The 13,254-nt window shown below is 37.8% G+C and overlaps 1 protein-coding gene across 1 annotated transcript in view; it reads left to right on the forward strand.

The window, feature by feature from the left end:
- The window catches only part of KCNU1 (potassium calcium-activated channel subfamily U member 1), a 144,955-nt gene that overhangs the window by 103,156 nt on the left and 28,545 nt on the right, over positions 1-13,254 (forward strand). Inside the window, 1 exon segment of the mRNA XM_059384211.1 lies at positions 9,311-9,348. Within this exon segment, the coding sequence (XP_059240194.1) occupies positions 9,311-9,348 (38 nt within the window).

The raw sequence follows: 13,254 nt of genomic DNA on the forward strand, positions 1-13,254 counted from the left end.
CATGGAGGGGACTGGAAGAGATTACACTGAGTGAAATAAGTCAAGCAGAGAAAGTCAATTATCACATAGTTTCACTTACTTGTGGAGCATAAGGAATAACATGGAGGACATGGGGAGATGGAGAAGAGGAGCTTTTTTATTATAGCTACTCTAGTGTGTGTGAAGTATCTCAATGTTTTGATTTGAATATCCTTGATGGCTAATAATTTTGAGAAACTTTTCATCTGTTTAATGTTCATGGATATGTTTTCTTTAGAGAAATGGCTATTCAAACATTTTTACCCATTTTTAACTGAATTATCTTTTTGTTGTTGAATTGTGAAAGTTATGTATATGTTCCTGATAAAGTCCTTCATCAGATATATTATTTGTATATATTCTCTCACATTTCATGAGTTGTCTTTTCACTTTCTTCTTAGAGTCCTTTGAACCACAAAGGTTTCTAATTTAATGACATCCAGTTGTCTATATTTTCTTTTATTGCTTGTGCTCTTTAGTGTTATGTCTAAGAAACTATTGCCTAATCCAAGGCTTTGAAGATTTATACCTGTGTTCTTCTAAGAGTTTATGCTTTTAGCCCTTATATTTAAGTCTTTGATGCAGTTTGAGTTAATTTTTATCTAAAGTGTAAGGAAAAGTCTTACCTCATTTTTCTGCCTGTGGATATCCAGTTGTCTTAGTAGTATTTGTTGAAAATGATATTCTTTTCCCCATTGAATTATGGTGTTTCCTTACTGAAAGTGAATTGGCCATTAATGAAAGGGTTCATATCTGGATTATTAATTCTATTCCATTGATCCATATGTCCATCCTTATTACAGTAACTTAATATCTTTATTAATGTCATTTGTAATTCAGGAATTGCGATTCCCCAACTTTCTTCTTTGTCTAAATTGCTTTGGTTATTCTAGGTTCCTTCCATTTCCATATAGATTCTAGGATCAGTTTGTTAGGTTATCCTAAAATAAATATAGCTAGAATTGTGATACAGACTGAATTAAAATTTCAAATCAATTTGGAGGGTATTGTCATTTTAATAGTACTTAGTCTTTCAATCCATGAACATAGGATGCCTTTCCATTTCTTTAGATCTTCTTTAATTTCTTTCAACAAAATTTTGTAGTGTTCCCTGTACAAATCCTGCATGTCTTTTGTTAAAGTTATTCCTGAGTATTTTAATTTTTGGATGCTGTTGTAAATGAAATTGTTTTTCAATTTATGTTCAGATTGTTCATTGCTAGTATATAGACATACAATATATTTTTGTTTACCAGTCTGTATCCTGCAAACTTACCAAAGTTGTTTATTAGTTTTAACAGATTTGTGTGTGTGTGTGTTTCTTAGGATTTTTCATGTATATATAAGATTGTGTCCTATGCAGACAGTGTTATTTTTACTTCTGTTTGTCATTTTTTTTTAATTTTTATTTTTTAAAAGACTTTATTTATTTGAGAAAGACAGTACAAGCAGGGGGCAGAAGCAGAGGGAGAAGCAGACTCCCTGATGCACAGGCAGTTCTTGATCCCAGGGCCCTGGGATCAATACCTAAGCTGAGGGAAGACATTAACCAATTGAGCTACCCAGGTGCCCCATATTTCTGTTTGTCTTATCTGGGTGCTCTCCTCTCCCTCCCTCCCTTCCTTCTTTCCTTTCTTTCTTCTTACCTTCCTTTCTTCCCTCATCCATCATTTCTCTATTCTCTCTCTCTCTTTCTTTGTCTGATTGCCTGACTAGAACTTCCAGTACAATGTTGAATAGAAATAGTGAGATTTGACAACTTTTGTCTTGTGCCTAATCTAGTATTTTTTCCCTGGCATTCAAGATTCTCTCTTTGTCTTTGGCCTCAACAGTTTAATTATAATGTACCAAGGTGTGTTAATTGATTTTCTCCTGCCAGTTGAGACCCTCTAGTAAAAATATTTTTACCCCCAAAAACAAATAATTCAATTAAAATGGGCAGAAGACATGAACAGAGGTTTCTCCAATGAAGACATGCAAATGGCCCACAGACACATAAAAAGATGCTCTACAACACTCATCATCAGGGAAATGCAAATCAAAACCATAATGAGATATCACCTCACATCTATCATAATGGTAAGAACTGAAAACACAAGGAACAACAAATGTTGTTGAGGATGTGGAGAAAAGGGAATCCTCACGCACTACTGGTAGGAATGCAAGCTGGTGAGCCACTGTGGAAAACAGTGTGGATGTTCCTCAAAAAATTAAAATAGAACTACCCTATGGTCCCATAATCACACTATGGAGCACAAAGAACATGGAAACATTAACTTGAAAGGAACTATGCACCCCGGTTTATTATAGTATTACTTAGAGTAGCCAAATTATGGAAGCAGCCATCAATAGAAAAATGGAGAAAGAAGATGTAGTATATACATATATACATATATATGTATATATATAAAATATTCCTTCATATATATGAAAGAATATTATTCTGCCATAAAAAATGAAATCTTACCATTTGCAACAATATGGATGGAGCTGGAGAGTATAATGCTAAGTGAAATAAGTCAGTCAGAGAATGACAAATACCACATTATTTCACTCATTCGTGGAATTTGAGAAACAAAATAAATGAACAAATAAAAAAAAAAAGAGAGAGAGAGAGAAAGACAAACCAAAAACAGACTCTAAACTATAGAGAACAAACTGGTGGTTACCAGAGGGGAGGTGGGTGAGGGTGAGTGTCCTTGTAGTGATGAGCACCAGGTGATGTATAGAAGTACTGAATCACCATATTTTACACTTGAAATAAAAAATAACAGTGTTATTTTATAATATAATAACAAATTAATGTATATTATTATATATATAATTAATATATAATATAAAATAACTGGAGTTTAAAAACTTAAAATATGTTCTCAATTATTGTATTTTCAACTCCAGAATTTCCATTTGGTTCTTATTTTCTGTCTCTTCATTGATATTCTGTATCTGGTGATACATTGTTCCCATAATTTTCTTTAGTTCCTCAGCCATGATTTCCTCATGTTTTTGCCTGTATTTATAATAGCTGCTTTAAAAATCTTTGTCTAGTAAGTCCAGGGTCTGGGTTTCCTCAGGGACAGTGTCTCTTGACTGCTTTTTTGCCATGTATGGGCCATACTTCCTTGGTATTTGTGTCTCAAACTTTCTCGTTGAAAGCTACATGTTTTTAATAATATAAAATGGCAGCTCCAGAAATTCTTTTCCTCCCTCACCCCAGAGTTTGCTGTTGGTGGCATCCTGTTGTTTGTTTGTTTCATAGCTTTTCTGAAATAATTTTTTAAAGTTTATATTCTTTGTGGTGTGTTGACACCAAGTCTGTACACACTCAGCTTTGTGGTTAGCTAATGATTGCACTGAGATTTCCTTAAATGCCTTGAACCAGTAAATCTCTCCACCTTTGCCAAGGGGCTCTGTTTGCATGTTGGGGGATGCCTTCAGCACCCTAGCTGCTTACATCTCTGTCCTAACCTTCACTTCTTGTTTGTGCAGATTTTCAAGAAGAGATTAGTGATGTCTCAGATCTCTTTGGCATCATGTACACAGCCCTGTACATGCATGTGGTTCCTTTTAGATTCCTGCAATGAATAAATCAAAGCTTTCAAAGCTCCCATGGACTTCTCATTCTCCAGCTTCTCTGTTTGAAGATTTTGGGCTCTCCTTTTTTTTTTTTTTCTTTTTCTTTTTTTTTTTTTTGTCACACTCTATCTCTTCCTCAGTTATCTGCAATTTTAAGCAACTGCTGCTTACCAGTTTTGTAAAATTCTCTAGGGGAACCAACTGTTCCCCCCAGGAAGCTCCAAGTCAGGTCAAATAAAGACAAGGATTTATTTGTGGGTGGTTATATCCAGGGAGCTGCCATAAAACTAAAAAATGACATTTATTATATTATTATGTATTATATATTATTGCAGTATTCCTTGTTGCAGTAAAGCACTTGTTTAAAAAATTAGAAAATTTGAGGACACCTGCGTGGCTCAGTGGGTTGAAGCCTCTGCCTTCAACTCAGGTCATGATCCCAGAATTCTGGGATTGAGCACTGCATCAGGCTCTCTGCTCAGTGGAGAGCCTGCTTACCCCTCCCCCTCACCGCCCCACCTGCCTCTCTGCATACTTGTGATCTGTCAAATAAATAAGTAAAATCTAAAAAAAAAATAAAGAAAGAAAGAAAAAAAAAGAAAATTTGAAAAGACTATGTAATCACATAGAATTTGCAACCAAAATTTATGATAACCAAGCAAGGAAAGCCATTTACTAATGGTAAGCCAGTTAAATTGTTATGAACATCCAGTGAGTGTGTCCATAGGAAATAAAATTATTTAATACTATTGACCATTCAGCAGAAACAGTTGCTTGAAGAGTTGACATTGGGAGCAATCTCAATAGTCAATTAAAAAACAAGGCAAATGATTTTGAGTGGTTTCCTTGGCTTCTTGTGAGTCAACAAATGTTACTGATACTGTCTAGTTATTGTTCATTAAGGGAGCCAATGCTGAATTTGAAATAACTGAAAAATAAGCCTCTGCGAATAGTCTGCATGGCCCAACTACCTGTGAAAATGTCTTCAAAAGAGCTGAGAAAACACTAAACACTAATCCAGTATAATCTGAAGTGGAACCTGCTAAGATGTATTTCAGCTGATAGAGGTAAAAAATACACATAGAACAACAACAACAACAAATTCTACTTAGACAAATTTACAAAACTTGTGAAATATAAGGTGTGTAAATACTCTTGTTATTCGTTGTATTATCAGCAGGTGTTTTGTGGAACATATTTGAGTTTATCATATTTATTTGGCTAGTATTGTCAATGATGAATTTCATTTGCTCTCATGGACTTCTCTCTTGTTAGTTCTGTGAATTTTTCTCAGAAAATAAACTGAATATTTTGACTTACCCTACCACAAAGCAGCTTAAGAGCTTAGCACTGATTTTTTTTTTTTTTTTTTTTTTTTTTTTTAGCTCTAGGTAAAGATTGAAATTTTTCTGGAGAACTGCCCAAGATCACTATTATAGAACACTAAATGGCTTAAAACTTAACATTCACTGTAGGTTTTATAATGTTTCTTAATGAAATCAGCATAAAGTTGGGGCACCTGGGTGGTTCAGTTTTTAAGCATCTGCCTTCAGTTCAGGTCATGATCCCAGGGTCCTGGGATGGAGGCCTGCATGCCTCCCTGCTCAGCGGGAAGCCTGCTTCTCCCTCTCCCACTCCCACTGTTTGTATTCTCTTTCTCACTGTCTCTCTCTCCTCTGTCAAATAAATAAATAAATAAAATCTTAAAAAAAAATCTTTACTTTTATTAGTAGCTCTGTAATACCAAAAAACCCCCTCCCCCTTCCTCTTCTTCTCCTCCTCATCCTTTTTGTTTTTCTTCACTATTATTTAATTATATTTTGAATATCATCATGAGAAATTGTGAAAATTTAATTTCTGTTTTTTTATACAACTACCTCATAGTATCTCTTTTTTCTCTTGACCTGCAGAATTTAACATACTTACTATCTGCCCAGCTCCCTCACATTTAAAATAACTTGTTGATCCTGTTCTAGATAGAGAGGTTAATAGTATCTCATCAGATGTCTGGAAATAATAGGTGAAGATTAACTTTAAGATAATTTCACCAAGGCATTAATTTTCATCCCAAACTATTACCAAAAGTTTTGAGTTTAAATTAAAAGGATGTTCAAAAGCTTGGAAGAGTAGAGGTTAATGAAGAGGGCCCACATAAAAAGTGACTTTTCAATGATATAATCTCAATTTTCCACTGAAAGCAAAACAAATTAATAAATAATATAGAAGATTAAAGAATCAACGGGTGGAATAAAATAACCATTAAGACACGTGGCATGGTTGCTGTTGGACTTTTACCCTAGCATCCTGAGTGAGAGAGGATGGGTTCCTTTCAGATGCTCTAATGGAAGAGGTTGGAAGATTTCACAGAGCATGTAATTTCTTTATTCTTTCACAGAGTGATGAAAGCTCAGACATAATTTGGAATCTATTTCATGGAGATTTTGATATGGAGGGAAAAGGGATGATAGGATATCATTTGCATTCTTATAAAACAGTCAAGGAAGTACTCATCAGGAAAGCAGATACTATTTTTATTTGCATTAAGTAGTCTGTATAATTCTGTGCAAATGTCAACTTATTCTAATGTACAAAAGGCAGAGTGTTTAGCTGAAACCTTTGACAATGCACTATTTGGGGTCTTCCATTTGGTCTACATCAACAGTAAGAGGGACAGGCATGCATTTCTGCCTGCTGGGTGACTAGTGTGTTGGGCCATTGGATAATCTTGTCCCTTCTCTGAAAGAGGGCGAGAAAGATCCAAGACAAAACTCACTTATCAACATGCACAGTGGTTCCATAGCACAGGAGATGTTTACGGGAGACATACAAAGGAATTTTATTTGGTGGTGATTTTTAAATTATAACAAAGTTCACAAAAAGCTTGTAGAACCATTCATTTTTCTCCTCTCTCTCTCCCTCCCTCCCTCCCGCCTTCCCCCCCTCTCTAAATGGCTGCAATTAAGTAAACAACATTGGGAAGTTCCTTCTGGAGCATAAGCAGTAGAGGTGAGAGGTAGAGCATCCAGATTGTTTTTTGATGCAACAGGCTCGGCTTCAGGAAATCCCAATGTGAACGTCACTTTCATAGTGACACATAAGGGGAGTGAAGGACTTGACCTGCTGTGGAAACTCAATTTCAAGTTAAAGGTGAACAGACAAGATGAACATTCTACTTCTTTCCTCCTTCTTTCTCATTCATCCTTAACTTAAAGAGCTAAAACCTGGGGAACCCCTAGTGAGAGTGCCGGTGACTCTCCTGCCTTGTTATGTCCACCTCATGTTGCAGATCCTCTTCTATAGCCCCACACATGAAAAAACCCTGACTCTTAGCTTTCATCCCTAATAACAGCCTGGCTTTAATCACTTCTTCTTGTCGTTAAAGAACACTAATCACAACCTTCTCCCTCCCACCAGAGGCTCCTACTTCTAACTTTTCACATTTCATCAAGGCATGCCACTTTTAAAAAAGAGCCGTCATGCAGCCCATTGAGCAGAAGGAGGGCCCCATGTCCTGAGTGATCCCAAGTGGCCTCCCCCTCCATTATTCCCATTGCTTCTTGACAGGTCACTGGTGCTAAGTAAAATATTCTAACATTCAAGATACCTTTATTCAACAGCCTTTCCTCCAGTGATGGCTTCCAGATGGGAGGAAATTTTTAAAGTCTATGGCCCTCAACACATCATTAAATCCTTTCAATGTTTCCAAAAATCTCTAGTCCCTAGCACACTGATAATCTCTCTCCATGTTGACATCAGCAACAGGAATGTCAGAAAAACTAAGGAATGTAGATAAGGAGAATTCACAAACAACCTCCTATTTAGGAAGAACACCAAATAGTATTCATGTACCCTGAAATTAGTTGTGTTTCCTCTGCACAATTTATACCATTCAGTTTGATACCTCTTCCCTGTCTCTCTCTCTGTCTCTCTCTCACACACACCCAGGCACACAAGTACACACACATGCACACAAGCATATTTATACAAGCACATGCACACATTCAAACCAGTAACATTGTGGCGGATGCTATTTTTTCCCATCTTAATTTTCTTCTGAGGGGTTATGATTATTGGTAATTGTCCAGACCAAACTGCTTACCTGGTGCCCAAGGAAATTGTTTTGTTTATGCTATCTTTGACTCAGGCTCAATCCCTTAAAACCTTAGAAAGTGTATCAATACAGTGAAAAATTTGGTTTTCACATATATCAAATTCCTACTTCCCACCTCCATATCCCAACACAGAAGTAAAAGCCTTTGGCCTGAAATTCATATTTGCTTTAGTAATGTGTGTTAGGATCAAAAGTATCAGTAATGGAGTTGATTGTTCAGTTCCTAGTCCACTGAATAGAGAAGACTGTATCTCAAACTCTGTGGAAAATATTTTTCATTTAGGTCAACCTCTGTGTTTAATATGTCGTTTGATATTTAGAAGGTGTTGGGGTGTGTGGAAAAGAGCACCTAAAAATACAGCTTTACGCTGGAAAGATTGGCTGTGGAGCTTGTTCTCCTGAGATGTGTAGCTTGACCGGAGCCCCAGGCTCTTCTACCGAGGGCACAAACTCCAGCCTTCATTAGAAGTACCTGCTGCTTCAGGTCATGCCTCATTTGTCCTCACATTGTAGGAAATCCTAAATGCAATATCCATAAGATATAAAGGGATTTAAATGACGGTCTGTCTGGGAAATGGGCAAGGAAGAGGGAAACTGTCTTTTTCATCTTTCTCCTTGATCGTCTGTCTGGTAACCATTTAAATTCTGAGATGCCTACATGTATGTTTTCATAGAAAATGCTCTAAAGAAAGCTGTCAGTTTGTAGTCATCAGAAATAAGCAAAGCTTAACAGAGAGAAGCTCAAATGTACGTTCAGATGTGAATTTATCTAATAGAAACACCATCCTATTCTTGCCTTCATCTGGTCTGGGACCACTCTGACCTTGTGTCTCACTTCTAAGCAGGAGGGTAGAAAAATGTCTTTGTGGAGATTTTAAATTGTAAACACTGAAAACAGAGGCCATGGATTTGATAGACTCCATCTGTAAAGCAACATTTAAAGGCAAACAGAACACTCTGTTCACAGCTGATTTGGTTTACATTAGCACACAGTTTATATTCTCCTATGTAGACTGAAATAAGATTATACTGAACACAATGATATCTTGAATTTTAATATGTATTTTTATGTATTATATTTAATATGTATTTTTAAAATGCCATTTACAGATTTTTTAAAAATTATACCCACAAACCTCACTATTTAAGTTTATAATACTCAGTAATTTCTTATGCAAAGACTCAAGAGACAGGAATCAGAAGAAGGTTGGAAGATATAATTCTCTGTATGTCTTAAAACATGCATGTCTCTGACCACCCAAATATCATTTCTTCCATTGGATATCAACTAAACCCACCTATAGACAGAGGTGTGGAAGGTTTTCTGGGCATAGTGTTTCAAGTGTTTTATTTTTCCTTCCCATTTCCTCCCTCCTATGGGCTTTTCCCCATTCTAATAATAGAGTGCCCAGTTTTAGGGCTGGAAGTCTTCTGTCCTGGGAAACTCCATCTGAGCACACAGTGACAGCCATTCCCTTTCCTGCCTAAGGCTTCCCACATGGCAATCAAGAGGGCATGATGCTTGGGAGATAAGCAACCTGCTGTCAACACATAGACTATCTCATGAGATTTCAGGGCAGTTTTTTTTTGCATTTTACCTTATAGTAAAGGAGTTGCAGCAATGATATCTGGTCAAGCTGGAGGCTAGGGCACAGAGCTTGGTGCACCATTTTTCCTTCTCATGGAAAAGGAAGTGATCACAGAGGGCTTTCTAATGGGGAAGGTGGACTGTGTTCTCCTTCCTGAGATTCTTACATAGTTTCTTGGTCCTGAAAATTTCTCAGACCTCGCAGGAACCCTTTTCCATTTGCTCAGACACAGGTTCCCAGGGAAATGGACTGTAAAAAATTATCCATGTTTTTAAACCTTAAGTTTCTCTCCAAGGTTTAAAAAAAAGAAAGAAAGAAAGAAAGAAAGAAAGAAAGAAAGAAAGAAAGAAAGAAAGGAAGGAAAGAAAATGCCTTGTTATGAATAAATGGTGACCAGGTAAAACCGAGAAAAATGAAATCATAATGTGTCCATATAGGCTCATATTCTGAATTTGATGATCACATGTGTGTAGTATGTAGGGGTGTGTATAAATGTGCACAAGACAGGGAGAGAAAGAGACAGGCACAGGATGGAGTGGGAAGTGCTGATTATACAACTTGCTCTCAGATTCCCAAATTTTAGGTGATTGTCTTCTTCCCAGAACACAAATGGTGGTATTCAGAATTGACAATCAATTAGTATTTTCAGATTAAGTATAAACTGAGTAATCTCATCACTATATGTGAAGTCATTAGAGAGATGGCAGCTGGAGCATTCAAAATTCTTAACAGCACCAAAGGCATCAGTGGAACAGAGGATTTTCCCTCCATTTTTGGTGGGAACTTGGTCACTGCCTTCAAGATATAGTTTCAGTGGATTTTTCCAAAGACTGAACCAAGAAAGGCACTGAAACTCCTGGACACACTGACACATTCCTCCCCACTGCTTCCCAATGTTTAGCCAAGGGACTTGTCTTTTCTAGGCTAAGACTTTGAGACTTGTTACTTTTATTTAACTCAAGTCTTGAGCAAAAAAAAAAAAAAATAATAAATTGTTCTACATCCAGGCCAGAAAGCTCTCTCCTAAGAATTTACAAGCCACCTATGGAGTTTTAAAAAGTCTTCAGATAGAATGGTTATGTGCCAGGATTTCCTAACACATCCAAAAATGAAGGCTACAAAAGAGGGGGGGGGGGACCTGTCAGTGCCTTTTAAACTTTATAATAGATATTGTGAACAGTGGACGATCTAATGGTAGATAATCTTCAAGAATAATCTGAGTCAAATCTGTAAATTGGAGAAAATAATGACAGCAGACTTTTACCCTCTTGGATACTGTGCTTCCTGATGTGGCACTGAAACCTACCCCACCTTAACGGAGGGTTTTCTACTTGGTTTGATCTCTCTCTTTCATCAGATGCCACCATTGGAAACCAAAGGCACATGGTCCTTCACTTATATTTTCCTTTAAGTGATAGGATTCATAGAGGGTATGTTGCTATGGACATGGAAGAATAAAAGTACTCTTCAGAATGGTTCCAGAAAGCAGAGTGGAAAGAATCTGTGTTCCTTAGCTGGGACACGTTCAAGCTCATACTCACAAGTATGCATACAACAGCAGCCCAGAAAAAGGCAGTCATCAGCAAAGAAAGCTGGAGCCTTCATTCCCATGCTGCTCTGCACATCCTCAAGTGGACTGGCTACAAAAGCTATTCTCACCCAGCAAACTAGAACCTGTCAGCCTTCAAATATGGCAGTCAGAGACCTAACTCTGAGGACATTTCAAGGTTTGATGGCTCCTGGATGCTCCCAGGTAGAAGTATCTTACTTTGCTTGGGCAAGGAGAAGCCTATCTTGTGACCAGTGAACTTACCCACCCTTATTCCAAACATGTCCTGCTGAAGGCCCTCTCAGGTAGCTCCTACCATATTGCTTTGCCAGCCTCTCCTACACAGAAAGGTGCCTCATGCAAAAGGCTTCTGCCTGTGGTTAGGATGTCGCTTTTTCTTTTTGCCCCGGATGACCTGGATAGTGTTCTCTGGCTCCTTTTCCCCCTAATAGCACCAGCCTTTATGTTCTGATCGTCATTTCCTAGTTAATAAGACTGCTAGTGTCACACATTCCCACAGATGATTTATTATTCTCTTTATGAAGGTATATTTCTGCAAGGATCATGTCATTTGCAAGGCATATGGCAGAAGGAAGCTATAGTTAAGGATGGTGAAATAAGTTGCATCAGGTTTTGCTTGGCAAGGGCACCAGATGGATGCCTTTATGATGAAGTGGGGATCCTCCAGCCTTTTCTTTTATGCAGGTCTCCAACAGGTGTTTCCTCTAAGGCATATCTGTTTTCCATAACATCAGAATAAAGAAAGATGTTGTCTGTGACAGCTTGTGTATATAGATCATGCTTTTATGATGATAGAAAAGTGTACAGTGATTGATTTGGTATTCCAAGTCAAGCTAAAATGTGCTTGGGAGAAGATAATTTTCCATTATCCAAAGGACATTTAATTTCCAGAGCAGGAATCTTCATTTATTATGGAGATGGAGAAGGGGGGAAGAGTGAAAGGAGGGGAAAGGTGAAAAGGCTGAAGAAATTGACCAGAAGAAAAGTAGTAACAGTTGTCCCAGACTTGGATGCTGAGGGTGGGGAGAAAGAGGCCACCTTCCTGAAGGTAACTTTGGTGTATTACATCAACATCTGAGGGACAGTGTCTAGGAAGGTACGTGTCGAAAGAAAAATACATTGTATGAATGAGTAACAGAGCCAGTTCTCCAGATCCTGGTAGAAGAAGAATAAATGAAACAAGATGGGATTGGGAGGGAGACAAACCATAAGTGACTCTTAATCTCACAAAACAAACTGAGGGTTGCTGGGGGGAGGGGGTTGGGAGAAGGGGGTCGGATTATGGACATTGGGGAGGGTATGTGCTTGGGTGAGTGCTGTGAAGTGTGTAAACCTGGTGATTCACAGACCTGTACCCCTGGGGATAAAAATATATGTTTATAAAAAATAAAAAATTAAAAAAAAAAAGACAGGAAAAAAAAAAAAAAAATCAAAAACAGACTCTGGTCTTAGGTGTGTTTCCTGATGAGTTTCTTTAACCAGCTTGGCCTAAAGCTATCATTATAGTCCTATGTAGTACCTTTGTAGTAGCAGTAAGAGAGCCTGAGTGGCTGTTTGAATCTGGGGTTGGAGCTGCCGAGTTAAGGATATTTAAACCACCAAAAGGCATGTTAAGTTGAAAGAATAAGGTAACCCATTTTGGTTAAACTGACCTTAAGGCTTACATTGCAACATCTTCTGGCCAGGTAAACGGCTAGAATCCACTAAGTTCACAGGGAGTCTTCAGTGGGGAAGAATACAAAGGATTGTATCTCAGCTTTGGCCAATCTCACTAACAATAAGCTCTTGGGATGCCTGGGTGGCTCAGTTGGTTGGACGACTGCCTTCGGCTCAGGTCATGATCCTGGATTCCCGGGATCGAGTCCCGCATCGGCTCCCAGCTCCATGGGGAGTCTGCTTCTCCCTCTGACCTTCTCTTCGCTCATGCTCTCTCTCATTGTCTCTCTCTCAAATAAATAAATAAAATATTAAAAAACAAAAACAATAAGCTCTTAACTTTCCAAACTCTTCTCCCATGTCAGCCTCTCTGGGTCCTCTCTCTATCCTATTACTTTAAGCCTGACACTTCTAAGCTGACAATATTCAGTTTCTTTGTCTGAAAAATTGTGACTTAAGATAGTAATTTCGAAACTGACTAGGTTAAAGAGATTAAAATCGCTTGATTTTATCTTAGAGTCTGAGTCTTTGGGCCAGGTGTTGAATAACAAGCTGCATTAATTCACAGAAAAACAACAACAAAAACCTTCACCCTGCAGCACAGAACACAGTATGTTGTATTTTTCCCAGGACAAATAGTAAAATCTCACAGGAAAGTGCTGTCTAACATACTGATTACCATGGCTAAACCTACAGTATGACACTGTACCATATGTCCCAAAAGGTGTCTCAAG

The sequence above is a fragment of the Mustela nigripes genome, chromosome 18 (genome assembly GCF_022355385.1).
Source record: "Mustela nigripes isolate SB6536 chromosome 18, MUSNIG.SB6536, whole genome shotgun sequence".
Classification (NCBI taxonomy): Eukaryota; Metazoa; Chordata; class Mammalia; order Carnivora; family Mustelidae; genus Mustela; species Mustela nigripes.